The following is an 18,209-nucleotide window of genomic DNA, read 5'->3' on the forward strand; positions in this document are numbered from 1 at the left end:
TCATCCCAGATGCAACTAACAAAAAAAATAATTTAAAAATCAGTGACTTTCAAATTTAAAATAAAATACCAGTCTACATTCACAGAATTTAATCACTGACCAGCAGATGGAGACTGAGGAAATTCTTCAAAGAAACCAAGAATAGTGGTATGAATTTATAATGCTCTCCACAGGTATACACATGTACATAAAACACATAATATTTATAGTACTAAGTTAATTTCCAAAAGGTTTGTTCCAGTTTACATTCTTAAAAAATCAGTGAAAAGAAAAATTATCTAATTACTTATAATTTTTTTAATATGTTTAATTAGTCATTTGTGTTTCCTGCCTGTGAACTGCCTAGTTATATCCTTGGTATTATGCCCTTTGTCCATCTGTTTATTAAAGTCTGAGTTTTAATCTAAATATTCTACACTTTTGTGTATATTTAAATTTTATTTCCTATTTGTTATGAACTGAATTGTGTCCCCCCAAAATTCATATGCTGAAGTGTTATGATACGATACTACTTGGAGATGTGGCCTTTGGGAGGTAATTCAGTTGAGATAAGGTCACGAGGGTGGGGCCTTCATGATGGGATTAGTGTCCTTATGAAAAGAGACATCAGAGAGATCTTGCTGTCTCTCTCTCCACCATGTTAAGAACACTGTAAGAAGGTGGCCATCTGCAAACCAGGAATAGAGCTCCCACCAGGAACTGGATTGGCCCACACTTGATCCCGGACTTCCCAACATCCAGAAATGTGAGAAAATTAATTTGTGTTGTTTAAGCCTCCCAGTCTATGATATTTTGTTATGGCAGACTGAGCAGACTAAGACATTATTGTATCTTGTTTTAGAATAGGATGCTGAGTTGAGGTTCTAAACTTTTTCCTACTTCCACTGCCAAACGGACATCTAATCAATTTCAAAATCACCGATTTGTAATGCTTCCTTTATTTTGCATTATTTTTCAAAAAATAATAATGTGGGCTTCCCTGGTGGTGCAGTGGTTGAGAGTCTGGGTTCGTGCCCCGGTCTGGGAATATCTCACATGCCGCAGAGCGGCTAGGCCCGTGAGCCATGGCCGCTGAGCCTGCGTGTCCGGAGCCTGCGCTCCGCAATGGGAGAGGCCACAATAGTGAGAGGCCCGCATACCGCAAAAAAAAATAATAAAAAGGGCTTCCCTGGTGGCGCAGTGGTTGGGGGTCCGCCTGCCGGTGCGGGGGGCGCGGGTTCGTGCCCCGGTCTGGGAGGATCCCGCGTGCCGCGGAGCGGCTGGGCCCGTGAGCCATGGCCGCTGGGCCTGCGCGTCCGGAGCCTGTGCTCCGCAATGGGAGAGGCCGCAGCAGTGAGAGGCCCGCGTACCGCAAAAAAAAAAAAAAAAAAAAAAAATAAAAAATAATAAAAAAAAATAATAATAATGTTTCTGGGCTAATGTAACAACAGCGCAATATTTGACTAATTATAACTAAGTATGTTTGTGTTTGGTTGGCCTGATCTTATTACTCTTCTTTTTTGCATCCATTTTATTCTTCCACATGGACTTAAAATCACACTGGAATTTTACAATGATATCTTCATTTAGAAAGAACTGTCATCTTTTTAACTCATTTTTTCCATGAAGGAATATGGCATGTCTTCTCTCCCTTCTGTTTCTCAGTTTTGGTATTTTCTCCACATAGGTTCCCCCCACCTCTTTTTAAGGTTATGTTTAGATCCATCTATCTCATTTCGTTGTTGTAATGGTCAGTGTTGTAAAGTAAATCCCCTTTCCCCCAGGTGTACATCTGATATAAAGTAAAATTACCAGAGTAAAATTATAGTTACATATATACATACATACATACGCCTACACTCTTAGTTTTTCAACTGCTTCCCTTATTTTTTTTAAGAGTACAAAAATAAAAATAAATTTGTCTCTTCTTTTTCATTGTCATACTTTTGGCTCCTATTTAATGTCTTTCAGAGCCGGTCAAATATTCTAGAACAATTTTAAATAACAGGTTGTTTTGTTCCTGATTTTTTTTTTTTTGCAGTACGTGGGCCTCTCACTGTTGTGGCCTCTCCCGTTGTGGAGCACGGGCTCCGGATGTGCAGGCTCAGCAGCCATGGCTCACGGGCCTAGCCGCTCTGCGGCATGTGGGATCCTCCCGGACCAGGGCATGAACCCGTGTCCCCTGCATCGGCAGGCAGACTCTCAACCACTGCGCCACCAGGGAAGCCCTGTTCCTGATTTTTAATAAGAATGTTTCAAGTATTTTGCCTTTAAGAATAATAATTTTGACTAAATCACTGACTACTGATTTAAACAGATAAAACTTTTAGCATGTTAATGAAGTATCTTTCTAGTATTAATTTACAAAGAGTTCATATTTGTCAAGAATGAATTCTAAATTTTATTTATGTCTGCTTGGCATGATCTGAGATTATCTTGTTAGTATTCTTATTTGGGATGTTGATTTGCTTTTTATTCTTTTTAGCGTTTAAATTATCCTTGAAATCTAGGGGAAAATAAAGCCCTATAAATAATTGGTTTTAATTTGTTAGTATTTATGTAGTTTTGTACACAAATTAAAAATTAACTGTCATTACTTACAGATGGGAAGAGAAATATTAAATTAAAACTAAACCCTCCAATTTTAAATGCTACAATTCATTCTGACATCCAAAGATCTGAAAAAGTGGCTGAATTCATTTATGCTCTGGAAAAGGTTGCTGGCAAACCCAAAATTCAATGCCTGTTTTCTTGAGAATATCATAAAATAATCTAAGCTTCCTAAAGCACTATATATTCTCTAATTTTTCATTTTGTACCGTATTGTTTTCAGAACAGAGGGGGTATAAAATTGAGGTTAGAAGCAGGAAATGGGGAAAGTATGTTATTTGTAAAACTAAATATTACCGTACAAATGTATATGAAGAATAATCCCTTTGCAGTGAAATTTCAATGTGAAGCTCGTAGTATATAAAAAAGACGATACTCTTTCACCATAATCTATTGGTCTTTAAATTGAACTTCTGTCTCATAATGCTCACCTCTTTGAGAATATTTCAGTTGAAACGAGCTTATTAATAAGGTTCTTCTGAAAATGGATGCAATGTTACACAAAAGACAGCCAAAGGCCTTCATTAATTATATAAATAAATCTCAAAAGCTCAGAAATTCAAAACTGTTCTATAAAAAATAGACTTCATTCTGCATTGCTCCAAAAGGTAGAACTAGATATGGAATTTATAGGCTAGCAAAATATTAACCATGCTTCCTAATTAAGGGGGTAGTGGGGAGGGAAAGGAGGCAGTATATGTAGGTATGGGTAGCCTAGTTGAGGTTTCCAACAAATGAGAGAAATTATAAGCTCTCCACTTAAGGCATTTTCAAGCACCAACTCTCATAAATGATAATGAAGGAATTTCTGCACTAAGTGAGAAGCAGGACTAGAAGACATAAATACCTTTTCCAACTCAAGGATTCTTCCATAAATCAGGATAACAGGATTCCTTTCTGGCTAAGCAATCAATTTTTAATTCTGTTTGGGTGAAAATTTTAAACAGCCAATAAAAATCCGAATTTATAGTATAGTTAGGATTTAGTAAGAATTTTAGAATTTTAATTTTTTTAAGTGGAAAGAGAAACAATCTGCTAAAATAAATTACTGGAGAAATCTGAAAAAAACTGAAAATAATTTAAACTTTTTGGGATATGTAAGCTTGGGCCAGTGGAAGGCAGGAGGGCAAGTTCTATGTCAGAGAAAGCAAATGTTTTTATTAATAACCTTTTGTCTCTATTAATCGAGTAGATTAAAACACATTAACTTTCATTATTATGATAATCATTAATCAAAAATATTAATCTTTATAACAAAACAGCAGCAATAACCATTCATTTGGGTTAATTCTTTAATCTGATAAACCTTACCAGCTAAGTATCCACACTTCAGTGATAAAGGAACTCATTCAGGGAACCTAATGGGTTATTCAAGAAATGTTTAGAGCTAACCTCGAAAGTCAAAATATGCTCAATTAATGCCATCAGGTTGTGTTGCAATACATAACTGTATTCTGTATCTGTACTAAAAGTACCAAATTTGTCTTCAAATGACATTTATAAATTATGCCTATCACACACACATCAATATCATTGCTATTAAGATTTTAAAACTAAACAAGGACTTTATGAAAACAGTAGCATTTCCTACATTTACTAGAAACTTATTTAGTAATTAAAGGCTCAAGAAATCAACTAAAATGAAGGAAACTTTAAGGACCCTCATTCTAGCCTCCTTCTCTAAGGCTAAGCCTAAATTTACTGTGTTTAAAAAAAACACAAAAGCCAAGCAGTTCTGAGTATGGAACTGGCATGTTTGATTCCAAAGCTCTAAAGAATAAAGATTGCTTACTATAATGACAAGAAACACAAGAGGTTCAATATACTTAAATTACATGGTAGAGGATAATTATGAACTCAAATTTGTGAGTAAAATCAGATGTCAAACTTGAGAGTAAAATTAACTGGTTTCAGTGTAAAAATGACTATTTACATAGTAAAAATTATTATTATTGTACTTATTATAAAATCAAACCAAATATCTCACCCTTACAAGATCAGAGTCGTCTCTCTTGTCACTTTTTTTCCCCGGCAAAGGTGAAGACATTGTGTAATCTTCATTTTCACTGTGATCCATTTCAGAACTATCAAGCCTTTTAATATAGACATTTGTAATTGTTATTACAATCAAATAACCTTAAAAGTTTTTCCTTTTCCCTAGTATAGCTTTATAACTTTATGAGGAGAAGTTTCATTCTTTTCAAAAGAAATCCGTTTTAGTATATTTAACACCATTTGGCTATTTTCCATCATCTTCCCTTTTCATCCCTTCCCTAGATTACTATTAGCTGACTCCAAAGTGGCATTCCCTACCTCAATTCTAGTGCCTCTATTCTCCACCAATAATCTGGGCAATCTTTTAAAAGCACAAATTAGACCACTAGACTCCAGAACATCTTCCAGTTTTACTTAAAATCAAACCCAAATTCCTTACATTACCCACAAAGTCCAAACATAATCTGGGTATCTCACACCTTCATCCCTGACCATTATTCTCTCATTCCTACTCTCCAACCAAATTGATCTCTCAAACACACCTAGCTCATTCCCTTAGAAAGAATCTTAGTGAACCGATGGGATTTGGAGAAAAAAAGCAACAAAGGCTGAAAGAAAGTTTAACTAAAAGTAAAGTAGGGAAACTACGAGTCATTTGTTGTGAATAACAATGGGAGATGAGGACTGGGTAAAACTATATAATGGTCTTGAAAACAAACAAGGGAAGCCAATTAAGATTTCCAAGCAATGGAATAACCTGAAAACGTAGCATTTAAAAAAGATTATCTAGCAGTGATATGATATACAATACATAGAGGAATAAGAAAGGGAAATAGCCAAATACTACAGTAATTAAAGAAAGGGAATGAATGATATGATGATAGCAGAAAAGAGGAGTATTAAATAAACACTGTAGAGAAAAATAACTGGCAAAACTTATTAGCACAGGGGAAAAATCAAAGACAATTTTGAGGTTCTTAGCCTAGATGGGTGAATTAGATCATCTTTGATTATAACCAGGAATTCAAGGAGAAAAGCCAGTAATTTAGGAAATGAGTTGGTGGAAATGTTTTTGGTCATGTTAAATATGAGGCCATCCAGTAGAAAAATGTCTAAATGACATAGGTGAAGAAGGGTCACTTAGGTATCAGCCACTAATATGCATTAAAACAGGAATCTAGAAAAAACAAGAACTTTAGATGTAATTTTTGTTTTAATTCGATTATACTATATATCATTTAATAATTTATTCATTACAAGGAAATTGATAAGACATTTTAGAATGTCTCCTCCCTTCTTTACTGATTGGTTATGAATAGTGCAAAAGACAACGTAATCTTTCATAATAACTTAGCAAAATGAATAAATGGTGGCAGTTTAGCCTTGTACAAGGCTCTGCTGCTGACAAAGGGTACGCTAAGTCCCATGCTAAAACCAGTTAAAGTGTGAATTATTTTCCTTTTTTCTTTCTTAAGAAGAAAAAAAAAATCTCCTGCAAAGCATAATTCAAAAGTACGTTTTTAAAATATTTTTTTAAACAGAAAGTTTATATGTGTACATGGTAAAAGAAATTCAAACCGTATCAGAAAATCATCTCCCTCCTACACTAGATTATTGTAAACACTATTAAGACGTTGTGTACTCTTTCCAAAATTTTCTATGCGTATACAAGCGAATGAAAATACAAACCCTTCTTAAAAATTCAAAAATACTTTACACTGTTCTATTCTTTGCCTTTTTCACTCAATAATATATTGTGGAAAGTCTTCATATGACCTCATACCTCATCATTTTTTTAATGACTATGTATTCCATTGTATGGATGAACTAGGCATTTAGTTTGGAAACTAGCTTATGTCTACCAACAATGATTGCCCCAACAACCTAAAATATGAAAGGCTGAGATGGAGTACATACCTAAGTGAGTAAGCAAATACATTTAACTTGTAAATGGCTACCAGTATTAAAATAGGAATGTTCAGATATGCACTGATTTTCATTCACTGACATTAAATGTAAATAATGTTATTTTAGGTCTCATAGCCTTGATGGAGTCCTTAAATGTTAAGTATGGTATTTCTTATGTACTTACCTTCCTTTTATTCTTCCAGGAGAGCTTGGATTTGAGCTGCTGCTTGCATTGCTTACAGTTTCCATTCGTGATGATTTTGTCTGAGATTGTTTGCCTGCTGATGAAAGCGGCTTATTAACAGCTCCTAGAACATTGGTTGTTTTAGGCTGAAATGAAAAATGCATATCTATTTGATTAAAACCATAAGAAGTTTAGATGTAAAGAATCATAAATAACACCTGTCAAAGTATTTACATATACAAATCATGAAAAACTTGCCTATCCTTAAGCAAAATAAGAATAAGAATTATAAATTGAATATCATTGAACAAATATAAAACTATATAAACAGAATAATAGTTAAGTTTCTTAGTTACCTGCAGTAAAAGGCTTACATAGGAAGTGAAAGCACATAAAATGTATAGTCAAAAATGAAAATTGATAATTAGACTCTTGCCAGGGAAGGACATAAGAAGACGTCTTTTTACTTTAATATTTTTATCTTAATATTACAAGACAAGATATTTGAAAGAAGGTCTCCAGGGTTTTACCATAAGCTAAAAAACAAGTTCTATATCTCAGCTTGCATCTATATAGTAAATATAACTATTCCTTACTAGTAAATGGAAGATATCTAATACTTTTGATGCATCAATTTTTGAAGAAATACTAAATAATATAATTATGCCAACAGTCACACTAAAATAAAGTACCACATAAAAATTAAAACAATTTTCAAAACATACTTTTCCAGGAGTGAAAAACGATTTCATTTCTGGAGGCAGATAATTTTTGGTGTTACTGAAGTTCTACAAGCAAGGGAAAAAAATAATAGTCAATGACTACTGAAGCACTGTATCTACAAGGTGATTCAAAAGCCAACAAAGCATAGAGCAGCTTTTGTTTTAAAGTACATTATAAAATACATATTTGTTTAAACTAAATAGTCAGTTGAAACACAAAATTTTAGTCACTGATCTTAAATGCTGTAATAAGCTTAAACTAACCTCGTACTAATTCTAGTACTAACACAACATATTTGAGCTCTAACATGCTAGAACTCTAAGAGCTCATCAGCAAACACATGCTTATGTAATAATACTCTCCAGGGAAGAGACCTCATATACTCCTATTATCTTTTTTTTTTTTTTTTTTGCGTTACGCGGGCCTCTCACTGTTGTGGCTCTCCCGTTGCGGAGCACAGGCTCCGGACGCGCAGGCTCAGCGGCCATGGCTCACGGGCCCAGCCGCTCCGCGGCATGTGGGATCTTCCCAGACCGGGGCACAAACCCGTGTTCCCTGCATCGGCAGGCGGACTCTCAACCACTGCACCACCAGGGAAGCCCACTCCTATTATCTTAATCACAAAAAGGTGAATGCTTAAAAGCAGACAGTCCCTTTTATTGGGTGAACTTACAGGACTGTTCTGATCTCTGTACACTGGGTAAGACGTTAACCGGTATTTTGCTTTAAAAAAAAAGAAAAAGGGGGCCTCCCTGGTGGCGCAGTGGTTGAGAGTCCGCCTGCCGATGCAGGGGACACGGGTTCGTGCCCCGGTCCGGGAAGATCCCACATGCCGCAGAGCGGCTGGGCCCGTGAGCCATGGCCGCTGAGCCTGCGCGTCCGGAGCCTGTGCTCCGCAACGGGAGAGGCCACGACAGTGAGAGGCCTGCATACCGCAAAAAAAAAAAAAAAAAAAAAGAAAAAGGTAGTGGCTGTTTCCCCTCAGTTACTTTAACAGGCTTAGATGCACTATAAAACTCCAAGAGAGATTCTAAAAAACACCTTTTTTAGTATCATACAATACTTGAGTTTTCTGAGAGTGGTTTGGGAACATCCCTGTAGTGTTCCCAGGGTCTTGGGCCTGTTTAGTGTCAGTTCTCTGCTTGTTTCCTCATACCAGTTAGAAACCTCAAGGGCTTATAACTTCAGACTATCTCTATCAGCATTCTCCTTCCCATTTTGGATCAATGGCCATTATCTCATAGATTTACAAGCTTTGATCACATTTTTGCCTGTGCTCTTAGACTAGCATAAAACTTGGAATACAAACTCTACATCATCCTAACTCATCTCGGAACCTATTTGTGTCCTCCAGTTTGGCCCATATTCTGGTCTTGAACCACACTGTTAAGACTCACGGCAACCTTTTCATGACATTAGTAGTGGGTCACTTCTTGATACTGATTCTTTGTGATCTTCCCACAACCTAGTGCTGAGAATATATTTTATTTCAACTTATACAAACAAATCCTAAAATAACTACCTTGTCAGGTTGGGTGAAAAAACGAGCTGGTAGTACTGGGTCTTTAGGAGATTCCAAACTATATGTGGTGCTTTTTGACATGATGATATTCATGGCAACATCACACACAGTATACAGTTTCTGCAATGGTATTAAAAGAAAATTAGGTACTTAAATCAGTATCCTAGACTCTGAGAATTAGGAGTAATTCTAGAGCATGCATTTAGTATGTAGTTTTCAGGACAAAGGTGTAAGTTAAAAGCCTTACTCTATTATTTTCATTAGTTTACTAGTAACAGCATTACTACTAATTCTATATTAATTCGATGTTAGTAAGTCTAATTACTACTAATATGAATACTACTAACTATTTATTATACTACTAACAGAAAAGACTGAGGTTGTCTACAGAAGTTTCATACCCTATATTCAAATGCTAGAAATCAACATGGAATCATAACTATTTACAAAGAATTACATACTTCATTCATTTTTGCATCATCTGGTCCTTGAGCATCTTTTGTTTGTTTAATATTTTCTACCATCTTTCTGATAAATGCATGACTGTTATTTTCATTTTTAGCCATTAATATTTCCAGAACAAACCAAAGACACCTAAAAAATACCAAGAAAAAAAGAAAAAATTCACTGTTAAATATAGATATAATTCTAAATATAAATACAATGAACTCCAGGAGCAGGAAAAATTAAAAAGAAACAGCTGTACATCAATAGAGAAAAAAAAATATGTCACATACATATCACAACTTATCGGCAACGTACGTGCGAGTTCGTAATACCCCATCTCAAAGTCTCACTAACTTTCCTAGGGAGGCAGGTTAAAAAGAAACAGAAATGGTGCAAAGAATGAAGTGATCTTAATCCCTGGCTATGACAGGAAGGGAAGACTGCCTAAAGGAATAACTGGGCCATAGATAAAGTGAAGCCTCAAATATTCAAGACTGACTGTAGTCCTGAATGGAAGTCTTCAAGAAAATCTAACCACCTTACTCAATGGTAAGAATCTTCATGAATAAATCTGAGGAAAAAGTCATGGCTGACAACTCTACATACTGTTTTTGCTTAAATAAAGAAAAAAATAAAAGAAAGTTTCAGTACCTCAGTTTTAAAGTTAACTACATTAAATTCTACTCAAGAAAAACCTGAAAGTACTTTGTCTCTGTGTTATGTAGACAGAATGGGACAGAGGGAGAGCACAGAGGAGAAAATGGGAGAAGAGAGAAATGTGAAACAAGGTATCATTCTAGAAGGGAAAAAAGTAACCTTTGAGACCTCAGGCACAGGATAAGTTCTTCTGGTGTGGCTCTCTGCTGGAATGGAGATCACTCATTGCTGTACTAGGGCAATTTACAAATACCGCCCAAAATGTTTAGTAAATTCCAAAGAATATTTTATCTATTTCAAAAACTAATGTGTTCTGAGAGGAGGAGTGGCTAAAAGTTGTCATTAGTTATATAATCACTCTAACACAGAATTCATTTTGGGAAAACTAACTGGTTATTTTTTAAAAATAGAAACTGTGGCAAAAAGAGGGTAAAATCTTTTTCTCTTGTCATGAGAAAATTATCAATAATTTAATTTTATTCTCTTGAAGCACCTCAAATATTTAACTATAAAATATTTCTATGAATCAAGAAACCAAGAGTTATTTTCTTTTAATAAGAAGCTAAAGGCATAAGAAATTAATTTATTCAAAACCACAAAGGTCATTCTTTATTGTAACAGAAACAGGGTCTCATCCATATTTTAAAGAACTCTGGTAGTCTTACAAAGACTTCTCTAAATACCGTTATATTCCCCTATCCCACACCCAGGCATATACAGTCTTCTGGCCTCTCAACAAGAATCTTTGAAAGAACTGTTAACTGTCATAAACTTTAATTAGAGAATCACCAATGAAGTAGTAAGTGGGATCAGTTGCCTGGTTATCAACTTGGCCCATTATTAAATTAGACTATTCTCTATTCCTTATAGAGGAAGATAGTAACTGCAAAGAAAATGTGCTTACTATGTGAATAAAAGAGAATATTAATTCTCCCCACATGAAAATCTATACAGTGTTTCAGATGAAAGTAGGAAAAGATAAGAACTGGAATGGAAACTCTTAATGGGTTGCTTCAATAAAAAAGAAATGCCAGACTGGTAGAGAAATATGTCAGTAATACAGTAATTATGCAAAGTTGTTTAGAGAAATTATATAAGAAATGAAACATGAAGAGATGGTATGAAAAAAGAAAAATAAGAGAACAAATAAGGTAAAGAACCTTAAACTCCTAAGAAATGAAATAAATTTAATATACTAATTATAACTGAGATTCCATTATCAGCAAGAAAGGGAAAAAACTTTCAGAAAATATGAAAATGGGATGGAAAAAGTCTTACTCTTTAACATCTTTAAGTTGTTCAATATCCTGTACTTTGACATAATCTGGGTCATGTGCCAAAAGGTGAATTGTATATGGAACAACATACTCGGGTAGAAGAGACAATAATTTTTCTGAAAAAGAAAAAGAAAAAGAAAAAACAAAACAAAACAAAACAAAAACAGCCAGGTTAGAAAACCAAATCTTACTCATTCTCTTTCTCTCTCTCTCTGATACTATGCTTCCTGCATCCCAATAGTTTACCACAATATGACTGGAAGAAAAATATACTGAAATGTCCAGTGTTGAGGTACATCATAAATTAAAGTTTATTCATTCATCCATCATGGCCAATATTGATTTGCCTACTAAATGCACCATGTGCTGAGGCTACAAAGACAAATATTTCAATTTTCAATAGATATGGGAAAAAGTGACCCAAACTATATTCAAGACAAAGGAACATACGATCTATTTTTCTTATTATTAGTAACTCTATGTTCAACACTCCCTTGTAAGCTGCATAGCAAAATGAAAAAAACTAGTAAATTTTTCAGTTAGTATGACACAAAAACAGGAAGTAACGGTTGATACTATTTGATATTATTTGTAACATAAGAACAGATATAAAGGAATAGACATTGTTTCTAGGGCATTTTAAATAACAAACATCTTTTTAGTTTAAATTCAAATATGTTAATATTTTGACTGAGATCAGCATATTCCATTAGAGGTAGAATGGAAGTCCTAACTAGTTTTAATAAAGGTTACTCAAAAGACCAGGATTCATACTCTGAACAATTCTTTTTATATTTCCTACTCTCAAAATTTTAAATCAGATGTTCAATCTAGAGTATAATAATGCATGTGTCAATAAGGCACCAAGTTTTCTTTATTTCTATTGCTGAACTCAAAGAGAATAAGTTTGTGTGTAATATCATTCATTTCAAGGTAGGTATAGAAGAAAAAAGTAACAAGGTTCAAAAGTCAGTGAAAAAGTCTGTCAAACATTTATTGAGTGCTTACTCTTTTCCAGGCCTTCTATTTTTATTGGGGCTTACTATTTTAAATATAAAGATGCATAAGACTAGATAAAAACCTCACACTAAAGCATGGACAGGACAGAAGCTATACTTCAATGTGGAGAGTGCCCTAAAATAAGAATAGCTAACTACTGAGTACTTCTTTGGACCATGCATTATGCCAGGTGCTTTATACACATAACTTTTTCATCATAATCATAACCACCATAAGCTATGAGTAAAACTATACCAGTCTTACAAGAAGGAAACTAAAGCTCAGATTGCGCAAGTAACCCGCCCAAACACAACCAGTAAACGGCAGTGGTGGGATTTGACTCCAGAGCCCTCATTTTTTCTAAGGTGAGGTAGGAACAGAAAGAAAGAGGGTCCTAGTGATGAGGCAACACCAAAACTGTATTTTAAAGGATTCAAAAGGGGCAAACCCCTCTCCTTGGTTTTGTTTGTTTATTTGTTTGGACAGAAGGGGGACGCAGTTTCCAGACAGAGTTGACAACAGAGAAAACAGATGGCTGTACAAATTTCAAATAATCCAGAGTACAATGAGCACAGAATTTATAGTCAGGAGTAGCTAGAGAGAAAGCGTAAAACTCAGGCTGAGAGTGAACTATAAAGGGCCATGCTAATGAGCTTCAACCTGATCCTATGAGCAGTAAGGAATCGACAAGGGTTTCAAGCAAGGAAGTGATGTGATCTGATCTGTTTTAGAAAGATAATTTTGACAGTGGTGTGGCACAGCTGGAGGTGGGTCAGAGGCAGGGGAACATTTACAACAGGGAGTTAGTTAGGAGTATATAAAATAATCCAAGTGAAATATAGCAGTGTAGGAGAGTTGAGGAGAAATATTCAAGATATCCAGAAGAAGAATTAAGAGGATTTAGTGACCAATGAGAGGAAAAAAGAAGGCGTGAAGAATGCCTCTGATTTCTGACTTGCATAACTGGATGGATTTTAATGCTGTTGATCAAGTCACAGAAGTCAGAGGGGCACAAAAACTAATAGTGTGGATGGGGTAAAGTAAGCAGATTTTAAAAAGGCACACAGGAACCTGCTATTAATGTCAGCTACAGGTGAGGGCAACCAATAAAGATCAAAGACCTGTACTTTCTTAAACTAAAAGATAGTGCTTAGACAATCTACATAAATGTACCGCTTACTGTTTTATTTACCTCCAAAGTCACTGATTTTTTTCCCTTGGCCTTTTAGTCAGTTGCATAAAGAGCTATGGGTTGATATTTAAATACCCATGCATTTATATTTTAAAATGACCTATGAAAAGGAAAAGCTGCTACTGAAAAACAGTAACAACTTCTTATTTAATGAGGGCAAATTAGAATATAATAAATAACAGTAACATCATTTTGTGTTCTATAAAACTGAAACTGGCAGGATGGGAATGTACACTTTTCATTTTCATATACGCTTACCACTAACAGCTGCATGCTGTTTCAGATACTCGCGTCTCACATTGATATTTTTTACCAGACACTGCCTGGCATGAGCTCTTCTTTCTTTTACAGGATCTTTTGCACAAAGTGCACAAATTGCCATATACTCAAGTGGAAGCCGTAATCGGGAAAGACCTTTGTGCAGTTTCTGAGCAAACACTTGTCTTACTTGATAGCATTCATCCTGAAAGACACAATTATTCAACGTATTATCCACATGGTACCAAAGAATAACAACTTTAGATATGAAATTCACTAGATCAAGTAACCAGAAGGGTAAACATAGCAAGTTTACCCACAATCACTGCTTCTGTTCACAAGACTGAGATGTGATAAGTTAATATCAAGGCTGGAGTGATCACCTGGACCCTAATAACTACCAGCTACCTGGTGTTAGAACATATTTGAATGTAATCTTAAAACAGATAACACTAGTAAATATTAATCCATCCTAACTTAAATAAATGAGATATGTAAAAAAAAAGTTTGAACACTATCTAATATTTAGCTTTTTCATTTGCTGAGCAAGATAAAACTGTCCAATTTATATATTTTAGTCCTATCATTTAAAAAACTATTCAGATTAAAATGGACAACTCTGAAGGCAGGAGTTACTAATTTCAGAAACATCACATTACTTTTAGTTCTATAAATGAACCAATCTGTTCATTGCCACTGTGCCGGCTTTCTTCACACTACTCACTCTCCTAGACCACCCACCTCCACTCTCCTAGTCCTCATCTTTAACGACAGCTCCTGTATCTTTCAGAAATCACTGTGGAATCTGTATCCTGCATCCACTTCTGGCTCCCTTAGCACTCTGCATATTTCCACCATAGCCTTTAGTATACAGTATGAAAACGACTGGTTTATCTGTCTTACCCAGTGCTGTTCCTTGAAGATGAGAACGACACCTTTATTTTTCTTTGTGCCTCTAAACCTAGCACAATATCTGGTACACAGATTATGGGAATTTTTTCTAAACTACAGGGAAAAGCTCATATGACTTTTGAGCCATATATGAGACATACAAAGACCTTCTATGACATAAAAAGACTTTCATTATTACACCTAACACTCCACCAATGAACATAACATGTAGTATGTTTCATATTATTGCAACTTTATGTTTATTTCTTCTATTGAGAATAGAAATTTTGTTTTTCTTTGAAACCTAGGTCATAACATCTTGCCCTTATCATTAAATCCCTATTTTGGGTATCTTCTTTCATTTAACTTAAACTTCAGTTTATTACAATACCAAATACCCACTTTTAAAAAAGTAGTCAAGTGCAGCCACTATGGAAAACAGTATAGAGGTTCCTCAAAAAAACTAAAAACATAGTTGCCATATGATCCAGCAATCCCACTCCTGGGAATATACCTGGACAAAACTATAATTCAAAAAGAACAGGCACTCCTTTATTCATAACAGCACTATACACAATAGCCAAGATATGGAAACAACTTAAATGTCCATCAACAGATGAATGGATAAAGATGTGGTACATATATACAATGGAATACTACTCAGCCATAAAAAGAATGATACAATAATAATTTCATTCTTTTTTATGGCTAATATTCCACTGTACATATATATATATAAAACATATCTTCTATCAGAGTTTTTATCTTTTCAGGACATATGCCCAGGAAAAAGTGGGGTGGGGGAGGGATGGAGTGGGAGCTTGGGGTTAGCAGACGTAAACTATTATATATATAATGGAAAAACAACAAGGTCCTACTGTAGAGCACAGGGAACTATATTCAACATCCTGTGATAAACCATCATGGAAAAGAATATAAAAAAGAACATACAGACAGACACACACACACCTGAATCACTTTGCTGTACAGCATACATTACCACAACACTGTAAATCAACTATACTTCAATTAGAAAAAAGAAGTAGTCAAGCTTTCACAGAAATATTGTCTATTATCTACCCTCATAATCCACAAAAGGAAGTTAAACTTATCTCATTACTTCCTCAGTATTACTCCTATAGGGAGAGGAATTTTCATTATTCAATTATTTATTATAAAAATACCCAATTACAAACTGTGTAAGTAAAAGTCAATATATCACAAATATATTCACAAATGAACAGACCATTCATTAAAATATTAAACAAGAGGGAGAGGAACAAATTAGGAGTATGGGATTAATAGATACAAAGTACTATACATAAAATAGAAAAGCAATAAGGATTTACTGTATAGCACAGGGAATTATACCTAATATCTTGTAATAATCTATATAGTGGAATATAATCTGCAAAAGTCAACCTGAATCACTAAGCTGGTTACACCTGAAACTAACACAATATTATAAATCAAATATACTTCAATAAAGCAAACAACAAAAACACTGAATAGCACTCAAACATCCCTCCCCCTATCCCTATCCCCTAGTTAGATACACTAGGGGGATAGACCATGTCATTCTCTCATTAATCATTGAGGATCCAACAGTACAATGCAAATTCATTACAAAGTCAATTGTGAATCATAGCAAAGGTAGGAGAGTTTCAAAAAGTGATGTTAGAAAAGAACTGTCAAATCATGCCAGGCAACTGACACATTTAACAACAAAAGATTAGAAAATTGACCACGATGATGATACAATATGTACATCAAAAAAGAATCATGTGAATAAAGATGAAAAGACGTGCTCCTGGGAACTGAGGAAGTCTTCCAATGTTTGTTTTTTGTTTTTTGCAAAGATTTACCCTTTTCGTTAGGTTATAAAAAAAATATGAAGGACAGATTTATCCTTTTGACTAGGTTATTTAAAAATGTGAAGTAAAGATTTACCCTTTTGACTAGGTTATAAAAGCATGTGAAGTAAAGGATAGAGTGATACAATTTTTATCAGGAAAAATACACTCTCAAAAAAGCACACTTCATACTATCATGGTTATACTTATAACCAATAATTGGTTCAACATAAAGAAGATGGTGTCTAAAGAAGATGGTGTCTAATACTACAAAATATTTTTTGCAAGGATAAAGTTCTGATCAAAGTTTTTATTCACTACTAAGAAATTAATTTTAGCCTGCATCTTAAATTAAATTTTAATGTCCTTTTTCAAACTGAAATATAGTTGATTTACAATGTTGCGTTAATTTCTGCTGTACAGCAAAGTGTACTTTTTAAGTATAAATTATCCTCAGAGCTACTTCTAGTATCTTGCAAATAGTTCAATTACTCTGTGTACTGCACTGTGTTATCAACGCTTATTTATATTTTCTGTTCTCCTAAGAGGTTATCTTCTTGAGGGCTGTAGCCATGACTCATCTTTGCATTTACAGAACCTAGAACAATGCATAGCACATAGCAGTACACAGCAAATTTTCATGAATTGCATTCAAATTCTAAAATACCTAAGTAATTATTAAATGATTTTATTATTATTGAATTTCTATTCCTCTTTATTTACTTTCTATTCAAATACATGACAAAGGTCACTGAGACACAATATTGCCTTTAAAGATCTCAACTCAAGCAAAGAGAAATAAACCATAGGTACATAACTAAGCACAATGCATGTATGTACCGGAGGACTATATATAAAATCTGTAGCTGTAAGAATAAGAGCAAGTTGTGTGGAGAAGGCTGTGCCTGAGCCTTGATTTGCAGAAAGGGTTGAATTTGGATGTGCAGAAATGAGAGGGTGAAAACAAAATTAGAGGCAGCAAACCACAGGTACATAAAAGAAAAAAATGTTCGGCTTCATTGAAATAAGCATGGGTAAAGGGCAGTGTGCTAAACAGAATTTTTAAATGTATATTTGGGTCCAAATATTAGAAGGGCTTGAATGGCAATGTAAAATATATGCAATTTTTTCTTTCTTACGAGTGTAAGCGCCTAAATATTTTTGACCAGGGGAATAACATGATCAGAACCGTGACAGGGAAATTTAACCAACTACAGAGAATAGCATAGTTGAGAGCTAATGATGGGTACAGCAGTAAGAATGGTTAAGAAGATATGAATGGGGGCTTCCCTGGTGGCGCAGTGGTTGAGAGTCCGCCTGCCGATGCAGGGGACGTGGGTTCATGCCCCGGTCTGGGAAGATCCCACATGCCTTGGAGCGGCTAGGCCCGTGAGCCATGGCCGCTGAGCAAGCGCATCCGGAGCCTGTGCTCCGCAATGGGAGAGGCCACAACAGCGAGAAGCCCGCGTACCGCAAAAAAAAAAAAAAAAAAAAAAAGATATGAATGAAAAGAGATATAATAGATATCAAAGGACAGAATTATCTGTACTTTTGCAACAAGGTGTAACTACAAGCAAATAGTCAAATATAAATCATGATTTTAGGTCTAAGAAATGCCAACCAGTTTTATTTAATGCTTATTGAGGCTCTCTGCATGTCAGGAAAGAATAGATTTGGGAAAGATTCAGGCTTACGTTCACAGACATGAAAGTTT

At 34.9% G+C, this 18,209-nt stretch overlaps 1 protein-coding gene across 4 annotated transcripts in view; it reads right to left on the reverse strand.

Annotated features, from left to right (window-relative positions):
* The window catches only part of PDS5B (PDS5 cohesin associated factor B), a gene marked incomplete at both ends in the record, with an annotated part of 121,700 nt that overhangs the window by 5,630 nt on the left and 97,861 nt on the right, over nucleotides 1-18,209 (reverse strand). For 2 of the 4 annotated variants that reach the window (XM_079721590.1, XM_079721588.1), the window contains 7 exons: nucleotides 4,577-4,682; nucleotides 6,677-6,822; nucleotides 7,402-7,464; nucleotides 8,922-9,041; nucleotides 9,383-9,515; nucleotides 11,304-11,418; nucleotides 13,752-13,956. In XM_079721590.1, the coding sequence (XP_079577716.1) occupies nucleotides 4,577-4,682; nucleotides 6,677-6,822; nucleotides 7,402-7,464; nucleotides 8,922-9,041; nucleotides 9,383-9,515; nucleotides 11,304-11,418; nucleotides 13,752-13,956 (888 nt within the window). The remainder of the gene's footprint in view (nucleotides 1-4,576; nucleotides 4,683-6,676; nucleotides 6,823-7,401; nucleotides 7,465-8,921; nucleotides 9,042-9,382; nucleotides 9,516-11,303; nucleotides 11,419-13,751; nucleotides 13,957-18,209) is intronic. The other 2 variants (XM_079721591.1, XM_079721589.1) reach the window with 1 other exon arrangement.

This window comes from Hyperoodon ampullatus (genome assembly GCF_949752795.1).
Source record: "Hyperoodon ampullatus genome assembly, chromosome: 16".
Lineage (NCBI taxonomy): Eukaryota > Metazoa > Chordata > Mammalia > Artiodactyla > Ziphiidae > Hyperoodon > Hyperoodon ampullatus.